This window comes from Sturnus vulgaris, chromosome 18, assembly GCF_052056855.1.
Source record: "Sturnus vulgaris isolate bStuVul1 chromosome 18, bStuVul1.hap1, whole genome shotgun sequence".
In the NCBI taxonomy this organism is placed as follows: domain Eukaryota; kingdom Metazoa; phylum Chordata; class Aves; order Passeriformes; family Sturnidae; genus Sturnus; species Sturnus vulgaris.
The window spans coordinates 9,976,468-10,003,650 of NC_142260.1; the positions used below are offsets into that span (position 1 = coordinate 9,976,468).

A 27,183-nucleotide genomic window follows, 5' to 3' on the forward strand; every position below is an offset into this window, starting at 1 on the left:
AGTTACTTTTTAAAAAATTGATAGAAATTCCCTGACAGATATGAAAACTTCATCCCTTACTAAAATAGTTATGCTATAAATGCTGATGTCCTGTCTTGTGCATGGTTGGGAAGGACTGCTGCCAGAATCTTGTCAGGCTTTGAAAGGCAGCTGCTCTGCTGAGTATTTGACCAGTGGGAGTAAAATGAGGCTGTGAATAATCATGTTGTTTAGAATATTTAGCTTAGTTTTATATTCTAACTCTGGGAGCGTTGAATCCTGTTTTTGCTTTTCCCAGAGTTCTGACTGCATGTCTAAAGATGGTATTTAGGACTTTCATCACTGTTGGTACAATTGGTGACATTAATACTTTACAGAATAGAAAATAAATTTTCACTGATATGAATATTCCTACTTAGCTTGCTATAACAGTGGTTGGATGAGTTTCCTATGATGCACAAATTCCAGTTTGGAGAAGAGATGGCAGATTGAACTAAACCAAGCTATTGCTCAGTCACAGCTTTTAAGTTGGCTGCATAGCCCACTTACAGGAATGCAGCTTTCATTAGACAGCACTCCTCTCTTTTTGTTTTAAAGCATTTAAACATGTGAGCCTGCAACAGAAGCAGTAAAAGCAAATGAATACCTGGATGTGAGGAAGATGTGCAGTGTTAAATCCTAATGGAACTAGCTAGTGTTGTTTAATAATACAAGAATTTTGAGACAGATCTTTACTCTTGCACTTTTTTCTGGTACTTTGAAGCTGCTTTAGCTGCAGGGCTGGAGGGGTGTTCTGATGTTGCTGTGGTCATTCTGTCTGTTGATAGAGTGGTTTTAATTACCAGGTAGCATGTACTCAGAAACTTCTAAAGGCTTGGAAACACTATTGGATATTCTTAAACTCAATGTAATGCTGTTCTGAGTGAAGAAGGACTGGCTTCATTAAAAATCTGACCTTTTCCACTGTGATTTAGCAGAGCAACAGTATAATAATATAATAAAATCAGCACAAGGAATGCAAATATTCTGCTAACCTGCCTTTTTATGAGTGGGTGCTTGCCCTCTCTGTGCTAAGTACACTGAAGTCTCTATTTTGTACAGTGCAAAAAAATAAGTAATGAAATCACTGTGCAGGTTTAACTGCACTCCTGTCATACCATTAGGATATTGTACAATGCAGTAGGATAATGTGCAGTTGAATGAAAATTTTTATCAAGTAGAAGGAAGAAACTAGAAACACATCAGGTCTGTGATCCTTCAGAACTAAATGATTATGTTAATAGTAATAAAAATTAAAACCAAAAATCTTCTTATTTTCAAAGCACTTATCTATTTTAATCTTTCTGCAATGTGAAGTCATTCTTATGCACCTCACTTGTGGAAGCAATGTTTTTGATGAAATGGAAATCTTTTTGCTGTTTTTGCATCTAGTTGAAGGTTCTTGAATTTAACGATTCTCTGATAATATTAAAAGGTAAGGAAAGGGAAGGAAGAAATAACCTATATAATATTTCTTCCAAATTTGTATAGAAAGAACATGTACAAAAAAGACTGGCTTAATATTTTATAGTAAAAAATGCTCTAGCATTGTGCAGTTATGTAAATAGTGGTGATAAACCTGAGCATCGAAGTTTAAAGGTAGTGTTGGTAGCTTGCTGTATACTTAATTGCATAGCAAAGCTTATTAGTTGTCTAATTATCTTTAATATAAGGCCTAGTTTGCTCCTGTAACTTTGCATAGTGCTTAGCACGACAGAACCGTGTGTTATTTAAAAGCAGTTTGGTATATTTGAAATGATAAAGCCTTTAAAAATGCACACCAAGCAGATCTTCCCAGTTGCTCTCAGAAAATAGCATGTGACATGAAATATTTAAAGTTGTAGTTCACAGGTTTCTGCAGCAATTCTTCTGTTCCTGCCTCTTGGAAAGCTAAAGGAAAGGTGTGGCTGATGTATGGAGGAAGGTGTGAAATTAGGTCTTTTACATGTGTCATTTCAATCTAAAGCTTCCTAAAACTGGAAGCACCTTTTGTGTAGTTACTGTTTTACCAACCACAAATGAGTCAGGAGCATAATCATGTTAAATAGGTAATACATTTCTCTTCCCAGTGCTTAAATTGTGTGCTTAAAGCAACCACAGAGCTGCTGCAAAGATAAGAATTCAGTAGTCTGTCTTACAGTTCACATTTCACAGGTGAAAATATGAACAAAGACAAATCTAAAAGCTTGTTCTATTTTTTTTAGAGGAGTCTTTATAAAAAAATAATTACCTGTAATGCTGCTGCAGAGCCTTGCAGACTGGCAGCCTGTAGATCCACTGAGGGATCAGTTTGTATTTGGCACCAGGGCTGTTTTTAACCTGGACACAACAGGTTGTGTGTAAGACTTCAAATTGCAGTTGTGTCCCTAAGCCAGGTCACTCTCAATTGTCTGGTACAGAAACAAGCCCACCTAACTTATGGATAATTGGATTAACTTGCTTTAGCTTGAATTCCTGTGATGTGCTTCTCAAACTGTTGTAATGTGCTTGGTCTTGATGGCAGTAAAGCAAAAACAGGAGGCAAAATTCTGCCTTGGATCTGGGTGAAAGTCACCCAGACTGGCTGCCTGCTGCTAATGCTCATTTCTGTGAGCTGGTCATCAGGGCTGGCTTTTTTCTGTCTGCAGCTGAGGAAGAAGCTGTGATGCAATGTTTGGTCTTGTACTGGCTGGCTTTGATATTTATGACCTGTATCCAGTGGCTGTCTTTGGAATAACCAACCTTCAGAACTTCACGTTGAGGGGTGAAGTTCCATTGTGTGGTTTTTTGCTGGGTTTTCAGGTGTGTGCTGCCATTCACAGGAGGAATATTGGTGCCATTGAAGTGAAAGCTTAGTCTGCCAGAGCTGTACAAGTGTCCACTTAAGGACACTCATTGTTGGCATCTCTCAATGTCACCACGCTGCTTTTTCCTCCCCTCAAACAGAAATGTAGTTTCCTGTTGATTTTGTGCAAACCAGCAAGGTGTCATAGAGAAACTTGGTCCACTTCTGCCAACCCTGTCATGATTGGGCAGCTGAGATAATGTGGAGAATTGGATTCTTTGGGCTGGTAGAGAAAGAAACTAACCCTACAAAGAAAAACAATTTTTTCCTTGATGAGTTGAATCAGCTGGTTCTGTAGTCAGTTGCTAAATCCAATTTGAGTTGGAGGGAGGGAGGGGGGAAAAAAACCCTCTTTTAAGCCTTTTTTTTTTTTTTTTTCTGTAATCAGCTTAGCTAAGCTCTAAAATCATATCCATGAACAGACACAAAAAGAATCCCAGCAGAGTCTTTGCATTAGTTTAAATTTAGTTTTTTTTTTTTAAGAAAAGAATGAAAACCAATGTCAGTGTCTAGAAACAAATTCAAAATATACACTTATCTAGTCAGGTATTCATTTGCTCAGTTAGTATTTAGCAGAGGCACAAGGTTTTTAAACTGTAGCAGTCAAAGCACTCTAAAATTCAGCTGCTGGTCCAGCTTAGCATAAGGACACAGACTGGGAAGGTTCAAAAGGGCAAGTAAGGTTAAATAATCTTCAGACAGTCAGTGGACAGAGCTCTGCAAAAAGGCTTAAACACTGTTTGGCACAGATTTTTTCCAGGCCTTCTAGCTCTGAGGTCTTTTTGGCTTATCTGACCAGTGAGCTCTTTGCTTTCCAAGTTTTGAGTTATTTTCCTATTTTTTTGATATAACTAACATCCCTGTTTTTCCATTCGGTTTAGTCTGGGTTGCACAGGATATGTTTTGGCTGCAGAGTCTATATTCCCAATTATTTCTGCATCAGGAGCTCCAACTCAGCCCCCACTGGTGCCACCTTGCCCAGCTGGTGAAACTCTAAGCAGGTGTTTGAAAGCTCCTGGAGGTGCTTAGTAGTAAAATCAGCTGGTGGTCTAACATTTGAAGTCAGTTCTGAATTAGTAGATGTATTCCTATGAGGTTTAAAAAAATTATTTATGCGTTTTGTGCTTTAGAGATTACATTTTTCAGTGATCTCTGTGGTTTGTGTTGCTCCATTCCATGAGAAGAAAAAGAAGAAATTTTAACGTTTTAGATACTGAGATACCATCTGCTAGTGACAGTAAGGGACACTAATGCAGTGCAAAGTATTTTCTTTAGAAGAGTTTCTGGGACAATGTGCTATATCCCTTCTACAAGTATGAATGCATCAAGGCAGCTTTCAGAGAAAAATAAGTTTGTTTTTATTGCTTCTCTGATCTTTGTTGGCAAAATTTACCTTCAGAAAACCATTTCCTGTTAGTACTGGGTTCTGCTTTCTTTGCCTCCCTCCCCCCTTACAATTGTGCTTGAAATGATCACTGTCTTGCTATAAGGATCAAACTGGAAGCAGTTTTCCATTCCTGTGAGATGGAAATACCTTGAGCACCCAAAGCAGGAATTTAAGAGCCTTAGGCTCTGTGGTACTTGTTAGCACTTTTTCAAATTGAGTGGCCATCTCTAACACTGAGACACTTGAAACAATTTTCTTGTCATAAATGTGGAAGCTTTGCATGTGAGAGGCTGAATGACTCTCACTCTTTTTTTTGGGCCACTTCAGATGGTATGATCAAAGAGCAACTTGCCCAAATTGATCCTTATAACATAATTTCTCTGTATTCCAAATGATGATTTTATAGTTTTTTTTCCTCTGGATAATAAAGGATGATGGAAGGTATTTCTGCATATTTTGAAGTAGTGTTGAACATGATATGTCTGTGCCCTTTAAAATTTTGCTGCTGGTGGTTTTAAGGCCTGAGCTGTCAGTAACCATGATGAAAACCTCTGTTCTGTTACAGAGATCTGGGCTTGCACAATGTGCAGGCAGATCAGGGCAACTTCCTCCCTTGTTTAAGGGGAGATCCTGCACTGCCATTCTGCTCTGTGCAATTTGAGACTTCTGTCAAGTCACACTCCTGAGTACAGCTAAATATTCCAGTATGTTAAAGGGAAAAGGGTTCCACCTCCCTGTGCCAAACTAAGAGTTACCAACAGAAGACAACATATCGTTCCCCCTAAAAAAAAGAAGAAATGGTCATTTACAATTGCACTGGGAAGTAGGATTAGGAAAAAAAAGGACTGTGATAATTTCTGGTTCTATGCAGAGAATGGACAGCCAAAGCTCACTTCAATACTATGCAGAAATATCCTATTGATGTAATACAATATGCTTTAGGTACAGAGCAAGATGGGATTTTTTTGAGATGGGGGTGAGGGGGCAGGAGGGTAAAAAAATCTTCTTGTCTGTTTGACTTGTTTGAAGCAATCTTTCCCCCTGTAACCTGTCCATTCCATGCCTCGGATTGCAGGATGATGAAGACAATAACACGTCTTCATAAGTCCATGATGTTTTTAGAGTACTTTACAAGCAATTCTTGGACCTGGAGCACTGAGAACATGACCATGCTGATGAACCAGCTGACCCCTGAAGACAAAAAGGCAAGTGGCCATGGACACTGAGAGGGGGTGGCAGCTCAGCAGCCCAGGATTAAATAAGGACCTGACCTAATGTGCAGCTGAGCTAGGAGGAGCTGAGCACTGCAGGGTCCTGGGAGGTCCTGTCAGATGTGTGAAAAGCTCCATCAGTGACCTGAGGAGATGAGCAAGGGCAGGGAGAAGTGAAACAAGGATTGCAGGTTGTTGAGGGAGAAGGAAAAGTTGTTTCTTCCCAGGTTTAACTTTACTCCTAATTTTCCCTGCCTCCTCCACCAGCAATGGCTCAGGTGCCCCAATTGAATTGAAACTTGCCTTCTGCTATGGCTTTCTTGGTAAATATTCAGCAGAATAGAAATCAGCAGTTACAATTCTAAAAACTCAGATTCCCTTATGCCTTTGGAACAGTTTTGCCATTCTGAAGATGTCTTTGCTGCTGAAGTGTTTTCCAGAATCAGTTCAGTAGTTACATTCCAGAAAAGATGCCAAATTTCTAAATAAGCTGTCTAAAAGTAGGAAGTAAAATAGCATTTGGTGATTTTTGTGTGGATGGTATTTCCACTCCTTCCTGTCCTCTTGCCTTCTCCAAGCAACTTGAATTCAGGAAAAATTTGGAAAGCAAAATGCCCAACACCAGAGCTTTGAAGTGTTGATATTTTCAAATTGCTGCATTTTGTTGGGATTTAAACACTGGTACTGTAGAATCTTGAGATGAGGAAATCAATACATCAGTAAAAAACTTGTGTATCAAATTCATCATAGTGATCTTCTCCCCTACAGAAGGCACTCAGAGGGTTGTATTTAAAATATAACTGTATAACTCTAAACACAGTTAGCAGAACCCTGCACTTACCAAATTGTGAACTTGGCACAGAGCAGTGTTTATTTTAGAGCACATTAGAATTACCCGGTTGTTTAAAAATAAATAACATACTAGAAAATAGTTATTTTCAGAATGGAATTCCTTACAGACAGTTGAAATGGGAAAACTGAGAAGAGGAGGGAACTGCTGAGGAGGGAAAGTAAAGCATGGAGTGATTAAAATTTGGAAGAGATGATGCCAGAAGCCAGTGGTTAAATCAGAAATGGAGCCTAAATCTGGACTGTTTCTAGGATTAAGGATAGGATAACTTTCTTGTGTCAAAGCCAAATTGGATTTATCTGGAATAAAGACATTTATTTTCATTTAAATTATGTAGAGGTGAATTTTTAGGCGACTAACAGTGGAAGCTTTTCTCTTATGCAGACATTTAATTTTGATGTTCGACAACTACACTGGGCAGAATATATGGAAAATTACTGCCTGGGAACCAAGAAATATGTGCTGAATGAAGAAATGTCAGGCCTCCCTGCAGCTAGGAAACACTTAAATAAGTAAGTATTATCTTATTTTTTTTTATTATTTTAAGTATAAATTCATATTTTCTGTGCCCCGCATTTGTCCAGGTTTGCTTTTCCATGTAATAACTTAATTATTCTTAATTACAACTGTTCAGGTTCTCCACAATTCTTCTGTTCCAGTCCAGTGGTCTGAAGCATTTTCTAAAACACATTTGTTGCTCCAGGGTTGCTCCCAGAATTAATAGTTAGAGTATCAGTCTGGGATCACTGGTGTGGATTCTGTAATCCAGGTGTTTGATTTTACCCAAATATCTTTTGGGAGGTCACAGGTCGGTGGTTACACAGGTCAGAATGGCTTCTTGGGCAGATTCAATAGAACAACAGCTGCTCTGGGAATGTGATCTTTTGAGGCAAATGAATAAACAGGCAGACACTTTGGTGCCCTAGGGTGACCTCCTTTAGCCTTTTCTCTGTGGATTAATTCCTGCCATTTGGATGGATTGGGACTGTCCAGAATTTTATTAGCACAGTTGCCCTTGTTCTGTTCTTGGCTTATTCATCAAGGCATCTGTAGACTTTCTGATTTGTCTCTTTTAAGAGTGAAGTAAAAATCATCTTGTTCTGCAATGCTAGATCACATCTGCAGTCTTGATAGCACAAAGAGAAACAATCCTGGTTGTGACTTGTGTTTTCTTTCTAAAGACAAGGATTGGCAGCTGTGGAGGGGTTTGGTGTACCTTAGAACAGCAAATACACTTTTGAAAGATAGTGTCTGGTAATTGTGGATATAGGTAAATAAGTGTCCCTTCTGGGTTGTTTTGTGTGGCTGTTTTTTTAAATTTTCATTTAGATGCCATTAAAAAGTGTGTAGAAATGATCACATAGTTGCTATTCTTTGTGCAAAGGATCGTTGTGAAAATGACACAAGAAATAATCTTGTATTGGAGCAGCTTCTGGTTGCCCCCAGCTCTAAAATTTGTAAGTGGATTGTTTAGCAAGAGGTTGAGATTCTGACTTAGATTTACTCTGAGGTATTCATTTGGTCTCTTTTGTTACCATCTGGTTCTTAACTCTAATCTTGGAGTCCACTGCCTTAGTATTAACCAGATTTGGCAGCCCAAAGGGCATTTTTCTCTAGGGAACCACTGGGTACATTTGTTCTTCAAGTGGAAAAGTGTTGCTTTTGTAACACACACATTTAAACTTTTTCTTTGCAAATAAGATCTGTAAAGGAACCCAGCCTTGCCTGTAAACAAGATGAAGGCAGTATTTCCCTAAAAAGAGCTGCCTTTAAAATAGAAATTGTCACAATCTACTGAGCCAAAGAGATTGTTCTAAGAAATCTGAGCAAATTCTGGTTGCTGTTGTTCTCAAAGCTTCCATCTCTACATGCAAGAAGATTGCTAAAAAGCACAGTTGCTCTAGAAGGTCACTTAGTTGACCCTACACTTTAAATATAGTTCCTTGAGAAGGAAGGAGTTTAAAATTGCAGTGAAGAGCCTGGGTTCCTTGGCTGGAAATGTCTGGAAAATCTGATGAGTTCTTCTCATCTGATGGGGTGAGGTTTGGTTTTTTCCCTTGTTACTGTCATCAGTGGCAGTTGGAGTTACTTCTACGTATTTAAGAAGTTTTTGGGGAGAAGGGAGGTTCAGAGTGTGAAATATTTTCTGGTTGGCAGCCTTCTGTAGGTAAGTTAGCACTGTGATGTTGGCTTCAGGAGGTTTCCACCAAGCAGCTCTGAAGCAGAAATGCTTGTGGTGAGCGACAGGGCTCTGCTTGCTTTTCTGTTACTCGCTTTTCTCATTACTCATAACGTGCCTTGAGATGAACAAATGCTGTTCACACACCAGAATTTTTAGAGTGTTCTTTTTTCCTCAGAGTCTGTGTATTTGTTGGCCCTCAGTGATGGCTTTTGTTTGTCCCCAGGTTAAGGAACATTCGCTACGGCTTCAACACGATTCTCGTGATCCTCATCTGGCGCATCTTCATCGCCAGGTCACAGATGGCAAGAAACATCTGGTACTTTGTGGTCAGCCTGTGTTACAAGTTCCTCTCCTACTTCAGAGCCTCCAGTACCATGAGATACTGAGGAAGAGGATTTAGCATTAGGACATCTATGCATATGGTGGTCTAACTGCACAAACCCTGTACCATGTAGTCATCTCACATTTCGTGAAGCATAATTTCATTTTTAATTGAAGTGAGAAATAAGCAGTATGGTATTTGTAATGTTAGCTGTGTATCTTCCTGGAAATGGAGCAAATCAAAAGGGCAAGTGCCACACTGAATTGGCTTAGAAAAGCATTTAGATACCTTTAACTCTTTGACCTGATATTAGACCACTGACCAACATAACTGTGCAATTTGGAACATGTTTGATCGGAATCTGCCTTAACATGATTCTTTTTCTTTTAAGTTTTACTCCACATTGAGCAAGATAAATATTGGCATAGTAGATAGTAGTTGCTGTAGATCTATTTATTTGAAATTCTTCTAAATTACAAAGGGTTTTGCAAGTTGCAAAAAGTGTACAAATGACTCTGGATCTCCTAAAATAAAACAATTGAGAAGTTTTGTTATTTGTCTTTAGGTTTTGCCACTTCTTCCTTTCCCCTCAAAGTAGGGATGCGACAATGGTGCCTCCTTGGCTTTAAAAGAAAAAATAAATTAAAAAATGAACCAATCTTCCTTATTTACTGAAGGGCCTTCTGTATATCTGGGCTTCAGAATGCACTTTGTGATTGGGTTCTGTGCTTGAACCTGGCTGTGTCCACTTTGCATTTGTGTCAGCATGAACAATTTGCTATTCTGAAAGCAAAATTGATCCTTGCATTGAGCAGATAAAAGGAAGTGTTACCCAGAGAGGGGCAAATAAAGTCATTGACTGTCTTCTTTTTAATAATTTTTTTTTTTTGAGAATACAGAGCCAGCACTTCTTCTGACTTGAAAGGGTAAATGTTACAAAAAGGAATTTATTATGCTTGGTTGCTATTTATATTGCTGGTAATGGTAGCTGGACAAGCTGCAGACTTTCATTAAGAGATAGACCTGTTTTCTGGCTGTAAGCAATGTTAGCAAATACTTCAAGAATTAGTATTTTTTTCAAAATCTCTGAGCTGTTAAATTTGATGCATGGGCAACACCAATGCACAAGCACACTTTCTCAACCCTGCCCTAGTAAAACCTCATTTCACTGGGCAAGCAGAGTAAGATGCACCTTGCTCCAAAATGAATAGATGTTAACAGTTCTTCCATTGATCTTTTAACTTAAATTATTAGGTTTAAACCTGAAGAAATATGGGGTGTTTTTTCTGCATGTTCCTCTGTTTGAGTAAGGAAGGCATCTGTAAAAATGGGAAGTTGTAAGAAAAGCTCGAATCCTTGTTTCTTCAATCCAAGGCAATACATGAAGATCCCTTGAAATTTTGGTTGCACAGATGTGAGAGCACTGTAGTGTTCCTCTAATTCATGCACTGACCAGCACCCTTGCCCAGTGTTTGTTCATTCAAATCAGTTTGTACTGATGAATTTGTTCTTGAATCTGCCTGCAAAGGCAAATAATTACACAAGAACTACATTATACTTGCCCTTGGTAATTTTTTGTCCTATTGAATTAAATTTGTAAAGAACTTATTTTGCTATTCTTCTAAAAACTCTTACTTTAAAGAGAACACCTTTCCTGCAGGTGTATATCTCATTTTGAAAAGATAATGGCTTCCTTGTTGAAGCTAAATATTCTGTAGTAAGTAGTTAAGGTGTAATTCCTTTTTAAAATTACTGGTGTATATATAAAGCTAGTGATGAAAATGGTCTAAATGGTCCAGGACCACACCTTGTGTGAGAGACCTCTGACTGTGGCTGAAATCAATTAAGGCTTCTGTGCTTGGAGGTGTTAACACTTTAACAGCTGCAGTAGGTGTATGACATTTTTAGCTGCCTCCCCAAGTGTCTCATTAGACCTGAAAGTATGCTGAAGCATTCCTGAATTACAGATTTTATTCAGAGGGGCATAATGGCCACTGCCATCCCTCCATGACCAGTGGCACCACTGCTCCCCTGCTGGCACGTGGCTGAAGTTTGCTGAAGACAATACATCCTACTCTGAAAGTTACTCTGTAAACAATCCACGTAGGCATTTATTGTTTCTAACTATAAACATAACCTATGAACATGATACATCCAACGTTGATTTGTTAATACCGAGAGAAACTATGAAGCCAATGAACCCATTACTTCTGGTCCAAGACACTGCTTAGAAATTTAGTCTTTTGGATAAATAACAAAGAGAGGGATTACTTTAAGCCTAAGCTTATTTAACCTCTACACTAACATTTGCCAATTTAGAAACCTATTTTTTTCCCTTCTTTGGAGACTGTTGTTCTGTGCCCTATTGGTATTTTACACCAATTCATCAATCACCCTATTGAACTGACAGTATATTCAGTGTCACATCAATTCTGCTGGTTTTGTCACTCCCTGTGGTCAGTCTGTGAAATTCTACCTGGAACTATTGGGGTTTTTTTATATGGGAGCCCTGTTGTCCTGCAGTTCTTCACACCAGTGGTTGCACATGAAGGATGTTGGTCAGAAATATACTGGAATTACATTTTGGTCCATGAAGGCAGACTCAGTGTTTTGACTAGCAAGTTACAAGAGGGGTATGAGCTGGTTAAATAGAAGAGAAACAGACTGAAACAACATTATCACTGAACTGTTACTGGTATTTAAATCGGGGACCAGGAAAAAAAAAATTACATTTTCCTGTAATGTTTTTCTCTGCTGTAGGAACAGATGTTTGGAAACAAATGCTAAATCTGTGAGCTTTTATAAGACATAAACAGAAATATTGGGTGCCTTTGTTTGTAAACCAAAAATAAACAAATCCCTTGAAAGTGTTGTTACAGTGTTTATTGTATCTTTTTATGTTGCTTAGGATAATTAGTGGAAAATATCCAGATAATTTAAATGCCATCTGAATATACATGAACATGCTCTTTTCCTTTGTGAGAAACCATGAAAATCGAGTTACTGACTAATGTGCATTTAAAAAATAGCAAAGCAGAAAAGCCTCACAATCACAAACCAAAACATAAACCGCAGAAAAACCCCCCAAAGCCCCAGAATCTAAACCTTCATGAGCTGATACCAGAACACAGGGCGAGGTGTCCCTGGTCATGGTGACTTTTTGTGTGTCAGCCCCTTCTCCCCTCACTGTCATTGCTTGTTCATTTGTACTATTGGTTTCAAATTTATTTAAATAGTGTGAACCCATCTGCATTTTCATATGGTTTAAAAAAGGTACTGTGGTTTTGCAGAAGCTTTAGGGTTAACATTTCAAGCAACTCCAGTTATTTATGGCATCTGCATTTCGTGGTGAGGGAGGGAAAGGTAGTTAAGGTAGTTAAGTTAGTGCATCACCAAAATGCTGTGGGATTTTGTTTTTTAACTTTTATTTCTTGGAATATTCAGTTTTCACAGATTCCTCCTTTTTTTTTTTTTGTCAAGAATACAATCCTAAAGATCTGCAAGCTGTGGATCTGGGGTCTGCCAGCTTTAAGCTTAACCTTTCCTTTAAGACTAAAAAACCTAAACCGAGATGGTTTTTGTCAGTGTCAAATTGAAACTTGGAACTAAAGGGCAAAAAGGTTTTAAGATGCTGTTCCCATGTCTTGTGCTGTTGAACATTTTGCCATTTCTTCACAGTATTAAATCCTGTATTGAGAGGCAGAGAACAGGTTTGTAGAGGTAACCTGGATTGAGAGGCCCCCAGCACTGAGCTGGGAAGTAAAACTTCCCATAATTGTACATATTTCCTAACCTGTTGAGCAGAAAGAATCCCTGCTCTGGAGAAATGTATTTAAGTGTATTTTTTGTTTGTTAGTCTCTTTGTGCTGAAGCAGGGGCAGTTTTTGTCTGGCCTGGAGACATTGGCTGTGTGTTGGAGTAAATCTGGATTTACTGTGGAGCTGATGGGAATTGTCAGCTCTTCTTTTCAAGATGTGCCGTGCCATCATAAATTTAGAAGCGCAGGTTGACAGCTCTCACCACTTCCAGGTTTCCTTCCTGTCTCTGGAGCCCTGCTCAGCCCCTCAGGCAGCTCTGGCCTCCTTTCTGCCTGCAGAGTTAAAGGTTGTGTAACTGAGCTGCTGCTCTGCCATCTCCAACTAAATTTAACCCCGCTTCCATTCCCAAGATATTTATAAATGCTTTTCTCCTTCGTGTTATCTCAGAGCTTTTCTTCAGTGCAGGAACTCGCCCTGCTGCACAGCTCCTGTGACTCACTGACAGGTAATTAATGACTCTGCAACTGTCTCTTCTGGAATATGGAACAATGACGGCTCTGAGCAGCTTTTATTCTTGCTATGGGAAGCAGGAGGAGCCGTGGCTAAGTGGTGAAAGCACAAGTTCCAACACATGAATGCACTGGAATGCCCGGAGCCACGGGCCCTAGGTAGTGTGAATGGGACTTTTTAAATTCTTGATTCAGTTACAAGCATTAACCTCAAGGGCTGGGATTGTTACCATAAGCCTTTGATGTCATTCTAATTGAACTGTTACACCTTTGAGGATTGTGGTTCTGTAACTACTGTCGCTTTTGGAAAATTCGTGGCCTGACATGAAGAAACAAGGCCTCTTTTGCTTCTTAATGAGCATATGGAGAAAAGGAAACTTGCCATAGATCCTTAGACCACCACTTGGTTACAATGTTCTGGGTAGGATGAGCATTACATCTAAAATTGCCCTTGCCCCTTATGGTAGGATTTCTGCTGTGTCCTTTGTGAAGAAACAGCAGCAGCAGCAGCAAGGAGCTGTGCTATTCTTGTTTTCATCAGCAAACATCTGATTTGCCACCTCAGAGAAAATGATTCCGTACTTAGACACTCTTAACTTTCCTATGTCAGCCTTAATCCATATCCAGGATGGCATAATATAATTGAATTATTTTTATCTTTATGAAACTCAGTTGCTCATCCTTTTCTTCATTCCTGATGAAATTATCCCAGAACTTCATGTCCAGGACACAAATAGTTATGCTTGTTGTTTTAGGCACCTACTTGGGTGGAATTCAAGAATTGAAATCAAGGAGCCTTGACTTCCTCTAGAATACAGCTTTCTCAGTATGATTCAGAATCATAAGGCAAATGCTTAAAATAAGGAGAGACTTTGCAAAAGCAGTCACACTGTGGGGTGGGAGAGAGAGAGAGACCTGTGGGAGCAAAAGGAAATGGTTAAATTAAGGGAGAAGGAGGCTGAATATGGCTAATATTTGTTCTCTGTATTCTCCAGTTGTGTGAAATCACCTTTCCTTTGAGGAAGCCTGGTTGGATTTTGTTTGCCTCTGTCTTTCAAACCCATCTTACCTTTCCTGTTCCATAAAGGCTCTCCCAGTTCAGGTCAGAAACCTGCTATTTGTTGCATGATGCACACAGCACATGGGTTCAGAATCTTGTGCCTAGTAAGCAGGGGAAGGATTCAGGTGAATTTTGGGCCAGATCTAATCTAGGACTCAAAATAATCACCTTTTTCTTACTTGTCACTTTGCAACAGTGACAATCCAGTGGGCAGCTTCTGTGTTCAGATCTTGGGTTTCATGTCCCCTTGCTGAAGAAGCTTTTTCAAAAGGAAAACCTGAGCTCTGGATTTAAATATACTTCAGTAAGTTCTGGTACTGGAGTATTTTATAAAGTTTTGGGTTGCACTGAGCAAACCAACTTCAAAACTCTTGGCTCCTTTGTTTTTCTTCCCCACGTCAGGATTCCCACCTGATAAACTCATAATTGCCAAAATACTGAAGGGAACAAAACTGAACACACCCCTGCCAGGATTTAAGGACTTCCCTGAAAAGCACCAAGCAGCAAAATGCCAGTTTACTGCAGAGACTCAGATTTCTGCAATACTTCCTTTGCCTTTGGGGAACTAAAAACAGCTTTAGGTTTAGAATCACCATGCTAGGACTTTTTGCCTAGTTTTGATGAGACTCTGTTAAAAAACCAGATGCTGCCATTGGTGCCTCTGCTCTTGCCACCCCCTCAGCTGACTTGAGACAAAAAGATTGGATGCTCTAGGCTGTAAACATTTCATTAATGCCAGGCACTGTAGGAAAAATGGCACTTTGGAGTTTTAATGCTGTCAAATTCTACTTCTTTGAAACAAAGGAAAGCCTTCTAATTTGCCTGGGCAAATTTGCATGCACTTTGAAGGTTGCTTAGTAAGCAGAGCATGTCTCACCACTTTTCAATCCAGGTGTGTGGTTTTAAGTCACAGCTAATCTCTCCTTGTCAGTGACACCTGTGGTTTTCCTCTGATAAATATTTGATTTGGAAAGAAAAGCATGCAAGGCAACTCCCACTCTTTGTGACTCTAATTGAAAACCAAGCCCATCCATTTTTAATAGCAATGTGCTGCACTTAGCCCAGTAAGTCACCTTCTGGAGAGATCAGCTGCTGCTGTGCTGGCCCCTGCATTCCGTGTGGTTTCTGCATTTCAGTGGCTGCTTTGCACCTGTATAGGAGCTCAAAGAGCAGGAAATGTGACTTGAAATTCTAGGGGACCTTAGGTGGCTGAAGGTACTGTAGGGACTTCTACTCCAAAAGTATTCTGTGAAGGATTTTCTATAGCAGTCCTCAGGTTAGAGAGACAGAGAACAGTTCCATGTTTTCAAATGTTAAGTGGTCTCCCTGTTTTATCAGTCTCTGCTATGACTGCAGGGAAAGTACTGATAGGAGTTAATCTGTTGGTAAAAATACTAGTTAAGTCTGAATTAATGAGCTAAAATATTTTTAATATGGCTTGGTAAAAAGAAAAATGCTTTGAAAACTCAGCGACACAGAATATGGAAGCAATCGGTGCTTTTCTCTCTAAAGGTTGTCCTAACACCTATCAAATAAATTTGCTTCTAATTAGAAATGAACTTTTTTAACCAAGTGCAAAAACATCTGCCAGTTCTTCTTGGCACTTCTTTTTTTCTTTGTTTTACACTTGTGCAGTCTCTCGTCATTTTAGTCATTCTGGTGGAACCTTGGGGTTTTTGCTTCCTGTCTTGCTGAAATGTTACTATCCTGGGAGCCAGCAGTGATCAGTGTTGCTGTCACGGGATCTGAATGAACAATTTGGACAAAGATGCTCCTTTCACTTGTGGGACCTTTCCAGGTGCTTGGCATGCAGGTCAGGAATGAACCTTTATATGGCAGGCACCTTTTGGGGTTAAGCTGGGAGTGTGGTGGCATGGTAAAATAACTTACCTGAAAGAGCCTCAGGCACTTCAGAGCCAGGAAAAACACCCCGAGTGGAAATGCAGTGTCACCTGCACACTCCCAGTAACACCCTTCATAATCCTGAGAGGCTGTTGTCACCACACTCAAATGTTTCTTGCATTTGCTGTCATAAAGCCATTAAAACATGACAAGTGAAGATGATGACTTGCATCCTGAGGGATGATTATCATCTTTAAAGCATGAAATCTTCGTACAGATCATCTTTCTCTTCATTCCTCTTCCCATGCCACATTGGTGGCTCCTCTGTTAAGATCACCTTGTTATTTTTAGAAACCCAGGTGGAGAGTTTAGAGCAGGTAATGATTAGTGTGTGGTGTTGCACAGAACAGCCTGGGGCTCTAGAGCAGAACAAGAAGGAGTTCAGCTGTGCCTCAAGTGATGCTGAAAGAATGAATCTTGAAACTGGGGCTGCCAGCTGCCTGCCCAGGGTGTCTCCTGCTCCATTCCTGGGGTTTTGAGAGCTGCTGGCTGCTGCATCTCCTCAGTCACCCTTCCAGAGACTGTTGCTGGTCCCTTTCAGCAGCACAGGTTCCACAGGATCCCTTAGAAACCAGACACAGCTGGAGATGGACACAGAATGCAGGTGGGAAATGGGAGGAAACATTTCAGCCTTATTGCAGAAATTACTGCTTGGGACTTGACTAAAGCCTTCTGCCCTGCTACCTCATGATAGCAAGAAATACTTGTGCTTAAAAGGAATGGGAAAGAGGTAAAAAAAAGTGTCTGATTTCATACAACTGGATTAAATAAAACTTGCAGAGCTTGTTGGTGGTATTTGCACCTACCTGGCTGAAAGAAGAGTGGAAAATTAAAGTTGAAAAGGAAGGTAGGTGATGAATCACTGCTCTTAAAATCTCTTTACTGCTGTCCTTTTCTTTAGGGTGGAAATTGTAACTGCCTTAGAGATTGTGTTTGGGAAGTAAACACTTTACTAAACTATTGCAAACGCTGATTTTTGCTCCTGCAGGAATTGGTTTTAGTTAACTGGAAAATTGCTGCAGGATGATGTCTCAGGCTGCTGAATTCTGTTCTGCCAAAGTGAACTATCTGAGGGAAGATAAAAGGTACAAAGGCTGCAAGTGAAATTTAATTGTATTGCAGGTTTCGAACAGCAGACTCCTGGCCACTGTCTGGGATGTCTTTGGGCTAAAATCATTTGAATACACAGGATGTGGATTGGTGGGCTCTGCTTGCATTTACCTGCACTGACCTTCTGAGCTGTGTGCGTTACTGAGCTTACAAGAAAAGCAATATTCAGTATTCTGAACGAGTGTCATGCAATTACCCTTGATATGCACTCAGGCTGTAACATTATCAGAACAGATTTTCTGACACTGCTGTTCTTTCAGTTTTTCTTTGGAGAGGAATGACTGAAGATGAGTTGGGAATTGAGAACCAGAGGCTGGGTCACTCTTGCCTGGTAATTAACTTCTTAAGCAGAGTCTTGCCTCAGGGGCCTGATTGTAAATGGGGCCTGGTGCCAATGGTGTGCTTTCAAAGTACTCGAGTAAATAATCTATACAGGCAGCACTTCTCAAATTCACTGAAGTTTAACACTTTGCAGACTACATGCTATATCGAGATATTTAGCCAGGCTGAACTGTATTAAAATTAAACATTTTCTAACTCATTATTAAATAGCAGATTAAAATGCTAGTGACAATTTCCAAATAAAATCCATCCCCTCTAAATGACATGATTTTCTCTTTTTTGGGTGTAAGTTCTGCAAGCATATATGAGTACACACATACACACACGTATACATACATATATATACACAAAAATGTATGAGTGGCTTTCCAATCTTTGTAGCAAAAGCTTAAATGCTTGCAGTGCAAGGTGGACAAGAGGATTTCCAGTGTTCCAAGGAGCTGGAAGATTTGTCATCTCCATTTCACCCTTACAGGGGTATTGAATGCACTTTGGGGCTTTACAGTCCTGGGGCTGTTTAGTTACTAACACACAGCATGTGTTGTCAATAAGTTCTGCTCCAGGACTATTGAGTTGTGAATAGAAAGGATTAGTAAAGAGTGTGAAAAATTAAAAACTGTCATAAGAGCTATTTTTGTGACTGCATTAAGAGATGTGGGCTGAAGTTTGTTTCCTGTTGAGGTTGAAAGCTTGATAGTTGGAAAATCAACTTGCTGAGAGACAGTGTCAGAGCTGAAAAGTGCTCTTTGCACATGCCTGAGCAGGTAGCAAGAAGTGGAGAGGTGAAAGTAGAGGAGTAGATTCAATTGCATTGCATGGAAGGCACTTTGCTCCTGCCAGTTAATGAAAACAACCTGGGACCTTGTAGCTGCACACATTTGAGGGGATAAAAAAATAATAAAAACCCCCCTTTAGTTGTCCTTTTCCTAGTGCTCTGCAGGAGCTGTGTTCTAGAGTTAATTTTTAAAGCCAGCTGGAATGCAGAGCTAAGCAGTGGTGGAGGGAATGTGCTGGTACCCTGTTAACAGCAATATTGCAGATGCTGTTGCTCTGCTGTGGTGTTTGGAGTGACAACTCATTGAGCAGGGAGGACGAGCCAAAAGAGGAGGTTTCCCCACGGGGTTGTGCAGTTTTTGTTTCGTTTTTGTTTCCCCACGGGGCTGTTGCTGCAGGCAGACCTTGGGGTGAGCAGAGAGTGCTGCTGAAAGCTGAACTGTGCCTCAGGCAGCAGCAGGTGATGGAACCCTGGGAACTGGGAGTTTGGAATTTCTGTGCTGACAGGCTCTGACCCCCAAGAGAACACTGCTTTTGACTTGAGGCTGTGGAGAAGGCTTCCAAAATCGAGTGATAGAACTGGGGTCACTGGTGTGTAATATCACAGGGTGAAGAATTTAGAATTTAAGGTCTTAGGATATAGCAATATCTAGAAAGCAAGGTGGAGGTTTTAGGGTGGAGTTTTCTTTCCTTTTCACCTTCTTCTTCATGGGTATAGGTGGTACGTTTGTGATTAGATAGAAAATTCCTCATTGTGGGTCACAGGTGCTTGGTCATTGGGTTAAAAGTAAAAAAATTTAGGTGTCAGTTCTTAATTGTACAGATTGGCCTTAAAAGGCCTTGTGGACAGAGATGTCTCCATTTTTAGCCTGTTAGCCAGCAGTGCTGTAGCACTGAGTGTAACACAGGTAAGGCTGAACAAACACTGAGTCCCAACACCCAGTGCTCTCCAGCCCTTGGGGGCTCTCTGGAGTCTCTCATGGGGGCTGGGGGTGCTGGCAGAGCTCTGAGCCCCTGTCCCACACCTGTGGTCCCTCCTGTGCCTTTGTGCCATCCCTGCTGGGGATGGGAGGGAATGTGGGAATTGCTGGAGGCAGCTCTGAGGTTCCTGCAGCATCTCCCAGAGCCCTTGGCTCTTCTGGGGTCTCCCAGGGTTTCCAAGCTCTGAATCCTGGCTGGGTGGAATTTGGCAAACAAGCCAGGCCTGATGTGCTGCCTGGAGAATACCCAGGAATAACCTGTGTGGTTATTCCAAACCCAGCAAAGGGAATGCCCTGTGGGAACAGATGTGCCAGGGAGAATTGGAATGGCAAAGGCATCTCCTGTCACTGGTTCGAGGCCAGGCTGGATGAGCCTCTGGGCAAACTGGGGCAGTGGGAGGTGGCCCTGCTCATGGAGGGGGCTGGAATGGGATCATCCCTAAAGTCCCTCCCAACCCAAACCATTCCATTGTTCTTGTGCATTATTACATTCCACATTTTATTGGGTAGAGGAGTGTTCTGATTAAAGAGAAGTTTCCTGAAAGAGGAAAAAAAGAGTTTAAACAGGCAGAGCACCCAGCTCAGGTGCCATTTGAGGTCGGCCAATGAAAGCTGCACAGCAGCAGATGATTTCATTTCAGCTTGAATTCTAAAAGCAGCACTTCCTTGCTTCAACAATCACAAGCTCTCTCTAGGAGAGAACTTTGCACGAGTGAGGTCTGCAGTGCTTGCTGGGATGTTGGGGTGCCAACAGCAATCAAATTATGGCAAAATGGAGCTTCCTCTGCTCTCATCTGCTCAGCTAAGAAGTGAAGATCATTAAGCCTCAGCTGGACTTCTCACAGCTCCTCTGCAGCTCCTCAGCTGGAGTTGTACATTCTGAAGTCTTTGAGTGTCCAGATGGTCAAAGACGTGTAAAATATACAACAGAGGAGTGGCATCTCAGATGTTCTGACCTGACTTTTTTGTTTGTTTTTCTTGTTTTTAATTATTTCAGCTTTTCTGCTATTCTAACCTTTGCAGTGGCCACTCATGCAACACTAATTTATATGAAATTCTAGTTTTGTTTATTCAATGGTTTCACTTAATAACAGAATCTTGTACCAGAGATTTCAGAGTGAGGAATGAATGAATATAACTAAAAAAATAAAATTCCAAATTTAAGAAGTTTTAAGCCACAGGGCACCCAAATTCTTTAGCTGAGGTTTTTCTACATTTTGTGTGTCAGTTTTATATTTAACTCAGTCTGGGCAGGAGAACTTTGGCTGGACACATCTGCCAAGTGACAAAAGCTGTGACAGCCCAGAAAATCAGGCTGTAGCTGGAATCTTCTTGTGCTCAGTGGTGAGTCCCGGCCCTGGGAGAGGCTTTGGGCACTGCAGCCTGGGGCTGGGCTCTGCTGTTTGACAAGTGACTCTCACTGAGCACACCTGGTGAGGAGCCACTCCTCTCCTGCCCGTGACAGTGGCTGGAGACTGCCTGAATTATTTAACTCCTCACAGTCCCAAATCCAGGCTCTGAAGCTGCAGGATCGTTTTGCTTTGCTTTCCTGCTGCCTGGGAGCAGTTCAGGTTGCCAAAGACTCCACCAAGCCCACAGAGACCTCTAACACTGCAGGTAGAAATGCTGGGGCGTGGTTTATTTATTTAGGGATTTTTTGTATTTTTTTTTTCTGTTAGGTTACTCTGGAGGTAAGGATGTGCCTCACTAAAGTTTGCTGTGCTGTTTTTTGTCCTACCCCATTTCCACTCCCCCACCTGCCCACACACAAATGTACCAGCTCAAGCTTTCTGTGCTGAGGCTTTTTTTTTTTTGTTTGTTTGTTTGCATGAAAAGATACCAAAAACTAGAGTTTACCCTTGACCCTTGCTCTAGAGAAAGCAGAGAGTTCCTAAACCATGAATTAGTGATGGAACCCCATACATATTACATTAGAGCAAGGAAAGTGGTGTGTGCTAATTCAACATAAACCAGCACAGAGTGGCACAAAACCACAGCATTCTGCAGTATTTGTGCTCTGCAGCTCCCAGGGCTTGACACGGCACTTTCCTACATAAAAAGGCTTGCATTGTGCACAAAGTTGTGAAAGAAACGCTGCTATTCAGTGTGTTTCAGCTGGTTTTTTCTGCAGGGAGTTAGTATTTGCTGTCTACTTTGTTGTGTGATGGTTTTTGGGCTCTTTTATGTTTTCAGAACTGGCCTAAACTCTTGCACCATCAGCAGAGTGCTGCTCACAACCCCCACAGCTGTGGAGTCTTGAGCAGGCACAGAATTTCAAGGTGGTTTAGTTCTGTCTCTTGTTTGCATCAAATTCAGTGCAAAGCTTGTCCAGCTTAAACCAGCACTGTGCCTGCCCTGGTTGAATTCACCTGGTGTGTTTGAGCCAGGAATAAACGTGGTGACCAATCTCCTTGTGCCACTGTGCCAGAAATGAATGTCCTCTCTTGGAACCCTGAACTCTGGGAGTTTTGAACCTTCTGGCACTGACCCCCAGCAGAACACTGCTTTTGACCTGAGGCCTTGGAGAAGGCTCCAAATTTGAGTGATGGAGTTAAAATCACGGGTGTGTAGCTAAATAGAAGTGTGTGATTGCACATGGTAAAAGGATTGGAATTTGGGGTTTTATAACATAGTAATAGGTATGGGACAAGATGGAGGTTCTGGGGTGGTGGCTTTTTTTTTGTTCTTATCCCTTCTTCTTCTTATCCTATCCCCCAGTGTGGGTCACAGATGTTTGGTCATTGGGTCAAAAATATAAATAATATAGATGTTAGCTTTTAATTGGACTGTTTGCCTTTAAGAGACCTTGTAACAATCAAGATGTTGTGGTTTTTAGCTTGTTAGCTAGAGGTGCTGTCGAATTCACTATACTATAGATAAGAATTAATAAATAACTGAGTCTGAAAATCCATTTCTCATGCTTCAATCCTGACTCTGAGTGAAGGCAGAGGAAAAAAGAAGATCAGCCACTAATATGTGGTGCCACTAATAGCTCTCAACAAAGAGGGTTGGCACTAAAATCTGCCTGCCTGCCTTAGGAGAACTCCACTGCAGTAGTTTTGTAAAGAACTTGGTGGTTTCAGCTGCTGCTGAGGGTGTGAATGTCCCCCCTGTGCTGATGAGAGGCAAAATCCTTCCTGGCTGTGAGCGTGCTGTGGTTCCTGTGGTGCTCTGGGATGTTCCTGTGGTGCTCTGGGATGTTCCTGTGGTGCTCTGGGATGTTCCTCAGAGTCTTGGCTGAGTTGCTCAAGAGACTCCACCAGTTCAGTTTTCCACCCACTGCAGTTTCACATCACCCTGGAATTCCTTTAAAATGGCCCTGGATCCTTTAAATCCATTTTTTTAAGCTTTTAAGACTCTTGTGTGACTATTTTGTTGTTGCAATGCTGGGAGCTGGCTCTGCCCTGACAGGAGTTACCTGCACCCTTAACCCTGCCAGCTTTGCCAAATATTGCTGAGACAGCTGAAATTTATCCCTTCCAAAGCAGGAAGGTGTGTGGTGGGGTGGCTGTACATCCTTGGCTGTTTCACAGCTTGCATGATCATATCACACAAAAAAGGGGCTTTTAGGTTTTTTTTGTAGCTCCACTATTTAGTTTTTTTTTTACTTTCACTCTTTTTGCCTTTTCCCAGTTATTTTTTCAAAGGCTTTAGTCGTTTGCACATTCAAAGTACTGAATATTTTGAAGGCAGATTTCTCATTTCCTCCTCATTATTTATAGCTACACCAACAGTTGCAGACACACGGAATCTCCTTGGTTTCAATACAAAAGTTTTCTACTTCCCCTTGCTCATCCTGCCATGGTTTTTACTGTAACACAACTGAAGTTTTTAGTTTTACTAGAATTACTGCTTTACTTTAGTTTTGCTGAAATTTACTGTCTGCTCCCAGAAGGAAAGAACCAGAATTTCATTGCTGGTAAAGCCTGAGCCACGAGTCTCCTGTGGCAGCAGCTGTTGCAGGTGGTAGAAGCTGCTTGTGAGCAGGAGTCTGGTGATGAAAGTGAGAAAATAGGAATATGAATCCAGCTGGAGGATCCTAAGCTATCCACAGCCTAAACCCAGCTGGCTTTGTGTCAGTGCCCTGGTACAAGGGTGAATCCTGCTCAGCTTTGCTGTGGGGCAGAAAGGGTTTGGAAATTCCTGCCCCTTGTACCCCCAACACTGAGAATGAACACAAAATGGGCAAAAGCAGACAAAAATCCCTGCAGCAAGAGCTGAGCTGGCTGAATGTCACTGATGTTCACCATGGGCTCCTCATTATGGGTAGAGAACTTTGCAGATGTCTCAGTTTCCCTTAAACCTTCCTTGCAGCCATGAAAACAGGCTGGAATTAATTTCTACAGAGCCTTGAAAAGATTGTGAACCAAACCCTTCTGTGTGGCTTTACACATCTCACTGTGCTGGAATGAGTTTTGTCTTGCAGTACAGAGGGAAAACGATTCATGTTGATTTTTCCAGCTGCTGGCATGGCTGTTAATAAACCAAATAATGGGATGTTAGCACAGTCCCCTCCGTGGCAGAGCTGGTAGTGTTGTGCCATCTGATGGCAGAGCTGGAACAGAGCAGAAAGAACAGAGCAGAAAGAACAGAGCAGAAAGAGCAGAGCAGAAAGAGCAGAAAGAACAGAGCAGTGCTCCTGCCTTCTCCAGTGCAGCATCCCTCAGTGTCCTGGCAGGATAAATGGCAGTGCAGGGGATCCTGCTGCTGGCTGTATTTTAATGGAAAATGAAGGGAATAAGGGAATAGCCCATCCTTGGTCATTTCTCCTCTTTGGCCTGGCTTTCCCTGTCTCTCTGGACCATCTTGCTCTTTGTGCCTGGGTTTTGCCTGTGCTTCCCACACTCTCACATTGCTCCAGGAGCAGAAGACAAAGTTCTGATTTTAACTTTTTTCAGTTCCCCCTCTCTGTCTCTCTTGTTCTCTTGTGTCTCCATTTCCATGTTTAAAAGTGGGAACTGTGTATCTTGAAGTCTTTTACAAACCCAAACCCACTCCTTAGATTTCAGCCTGGAAATACCCCCAATTTAAAGAGTTTTAAATCCACCTCTCTACAGTTTTGGCACAACATGAACAGCTTTATGAGCAGGCTACTCCTTCACTGTTCTCTCCTCCTTTTTGGCTTGATCTCCCAGTAGCTGAGGGCTGTGAGTTTGCTCTGGATTGTGTTGGATTGTGGGTCCTGAAAGTGATGATTTAGCCGTGGAGACTGAGGCTGGAAGAGAGCAAACAGAGGTTCCTGTGACAGGGGAAGATGGTCTCACCTGGCTGATCAAGAGAAATACATGGATTACTCCTGGACTTTGGAGTCAGCTCCATCTCCCAGCAAGGCAGAGGGACCCACAGTGAAAAATGCTGTGCAGGGATCCCTGGAGTCACCTGGAGCTCTCCCCTCTCATCTCCTGCTCTTGATGGGATGTGCAGACACGACTGACAGCATAGCCAGGCTGATGTAACATAATTTAAGTACGTTTCTGAAAAAAATCTGCAAGGATTCACCTCACTGCTGCCTGCCTGAGGTGTTGTATTTATGTATTTTGAGCATAATCTGTAAGCACTGTAATACTGTAAATCTTTACCCATGTTAAAAGCAGGCACTGAAATGTATTCACTGTGCTTTCCAAAAATCAGGTGATGTACTGGATTTATTATTTTTGATTTATATTTACCTTGAGGAGCTGCCACTGTGCTATTTAAGACTTTGCATTTCACAAAACAATTGCAATTTTGCAATTCCCAAGGGGAATGAGCTGGAAGTTAAGTGACCAACTTGCTTCTGACTGTTGCAGATTTGTTTAATCCATATGTCAAATCTTCACTGAAAATCATTAGTATTGATCTGCCATTACAAAGCACTCTGAGATATTCAGGTCAAATACTTCAGCTAAGCAAAATTTTGCTCCCTCTCTCTTCCTTCATTTGTCCTTTCCCAATTAATCAGTTTAAGGCTGGACTCCATCCAAGAGAAGCTTTGGCTGATATCTCACTTGTGCTTTGTGATATCTGCATTGTGCTTTCCATAGCCTGCAGTATTTCTGCATTTATTGACATTGTTCACCTTGTTTGGTTTTTTGGTCTTGTTTGCTTTGAAAGGTAAAATCTCTGTCTGGGAGAAGCCTTAGCTACAAAAGGAAAATTGCTCATCACAGGTGTAAGTAACTGAGTCTGTATCTATAATTCTCATACACTGGAAAATGGAAAAATGCAGCTGCAGTGGAAAGTGGGGAAAGGCCAGCAGGTGATGTTTCTTTTAATTCTTGGTTGCCACTTACTTTTGGCTTGTCCATCAGCTATTGAGCACTGCAGGATGAAAAACTGCATTTTGTACTAAAATTTAGTTCCTTGGGTGTTTTTTTTTTGTTGTTGTTTTTTTTTTTTTTTTTGTGTGTGTGTGTTTTGTTTTGTTTTCTTTTGGCACAGGAGACTCAAATAGATCTTGATACATACACAAAATCCTGAATTAAAGAACAAATGTCCTGGGAAACGGTGTCTTGGGGGGTTCCTGTGGGTTCTTACTGCCTCAAGTGCTCCTTTGAACATTCCTGCCATTGTGCACTTTGTTCTGTGCCCTGATGGGCCAGCTGGAGAATTTAGGAGTGTGTAGAGAACTGGAATGAAAAGATTATCAAAAGCCAATCTTTCAGTTTTACTGCTCCCTCTGAGCCCTTGCCTGAGTTAACTGGAGGCAATAAAACACAACTCAGTGTCTCTCTGAGGCAAAACCCTCAGCCCTTTCAGTTTTGGGATGGGCTGTGACAGGAACAGTGAGGGAGGTGATGCCTGGAGAGGCTGACCTGGAACAGAGGCTGGACAGAGTTAAAGGAATAAAGCAGGGATTTATTAAAAGGTCTTCAAAGGATTCACCTTGGGCAGTGCAAGAGCCTGGATGTGGCTACACCCAAGATGGACCGAAGATAGATGGTGTGTCATGTCATTACCACACTTTTATAAGTTTTGATCCATTTCAATACTGGAGTTAAGTGTCCAATTCCAGCTCCAGGTTCTGCAGTCCCATCCTCCCAGATTCTCTCCTCAATTCTCTGCTGTTTGCACTTTTTGGGGCTGAAGCTGCAGCGGTGTCCTTGGTTGTGGGGCTGGAAAAGGATTGTTTGGTGTGCCTGAGCTGGGAGGAGAACTTGTAACACTTTATATGGAGTTCAGAGTCTGGAAAATATGAAAGCTAAAACTTAAAGCATCAGAGGAAGTGTTCAAAGTCTCACCAAGTCCTCTGCATCCAAGGGAATCTGATCCATGAGGCTGACCAACATTTGGGAGGATGAGGAGCAGACCTAAGCTGTGCAGGAGTGGGAGAAACTTTTCCTCTTTAAACTCCAGAGTTACTGGGTGACTTTTAACTTCTGCTAAAAGCCTGTAAAGATACTCTGCCCTTTCAGAGATCTTTATCCCTGAAGAAAAGAGATTTCCTCTTCCCTGGAGTGTGATAGGTGACACCTTAACATTTCAGAATATTTGGCTGAGACATGTTCATTCACCAGAACTAGGCAGGAGCTTGGAACACAAGTTGGTCACAAAGCTTGGAACAGAACTGAAAATTCTGGATCTGCTCTTAGGACAGCACTGTGTCTAAGCCTGGCTGAAGCTCCATAATGGATTTTGATGCTTTAAATTGTAAGTGGGGGCTGAATGTGAAAGGAATGGGCTCTTCTGTCCAGGGCATATATTCATTCCTTTGTATTGGCATTCAGATTTTGGTTAAAAGCTTTGGTGAAGAAAGCAAATCCAGCCACATGAAACAAGCTCAGGTCTCCAGAGAGCCTGGCCAGGGCTGGGACTGGCACGAGGGGAATGGCAGCAACACTCCATGGGAGATGGGGCACAGCTGCCCTCCTGGGAGCAGCCTCATTTTGGGTTGATTTCAAGCCACCAAGAATCTGCAAGCACTGTGAGAACCCATATCAATTGTTTTGGGTCACTTCTGAGGGATTTGCCTCGT

The 27,183-nt window shown here is 41.5% G+C and overlaps 1 protein-coding gene across 1 annotated transcript in view; it reads left to right on the top strand.

Annotated features, from left to right (window-relative positions):
• FAR1 (fatty acyl-CoA reductase 1) overlaps nt 1-11,666 on the top strand; it is a 34,063-nt gene extending 22,397 nt beyond the window's left edge. Inside the window, exons 10-12 of the mRNA XM_014882511.2 lie at nt 5,305-5,434; nt 6,675-6,802; nt 8,696-11,666. Coding sequence (XP_014737997.1) covers nt 5,305-5,434; nt 6,675-6,802; nt 8,696-8,858 — 421 coding nt within the window. The 3' untranslated portion in view covers nt 8,859-11,666. The remainder of the gene's footprint in view (nt 1-5,304; nt 5,435-6,674; nt 6,803-8,695) is intronic.
• Nucleotides 11,667-27,183: the final 15,517 nt, after the last annotated feature.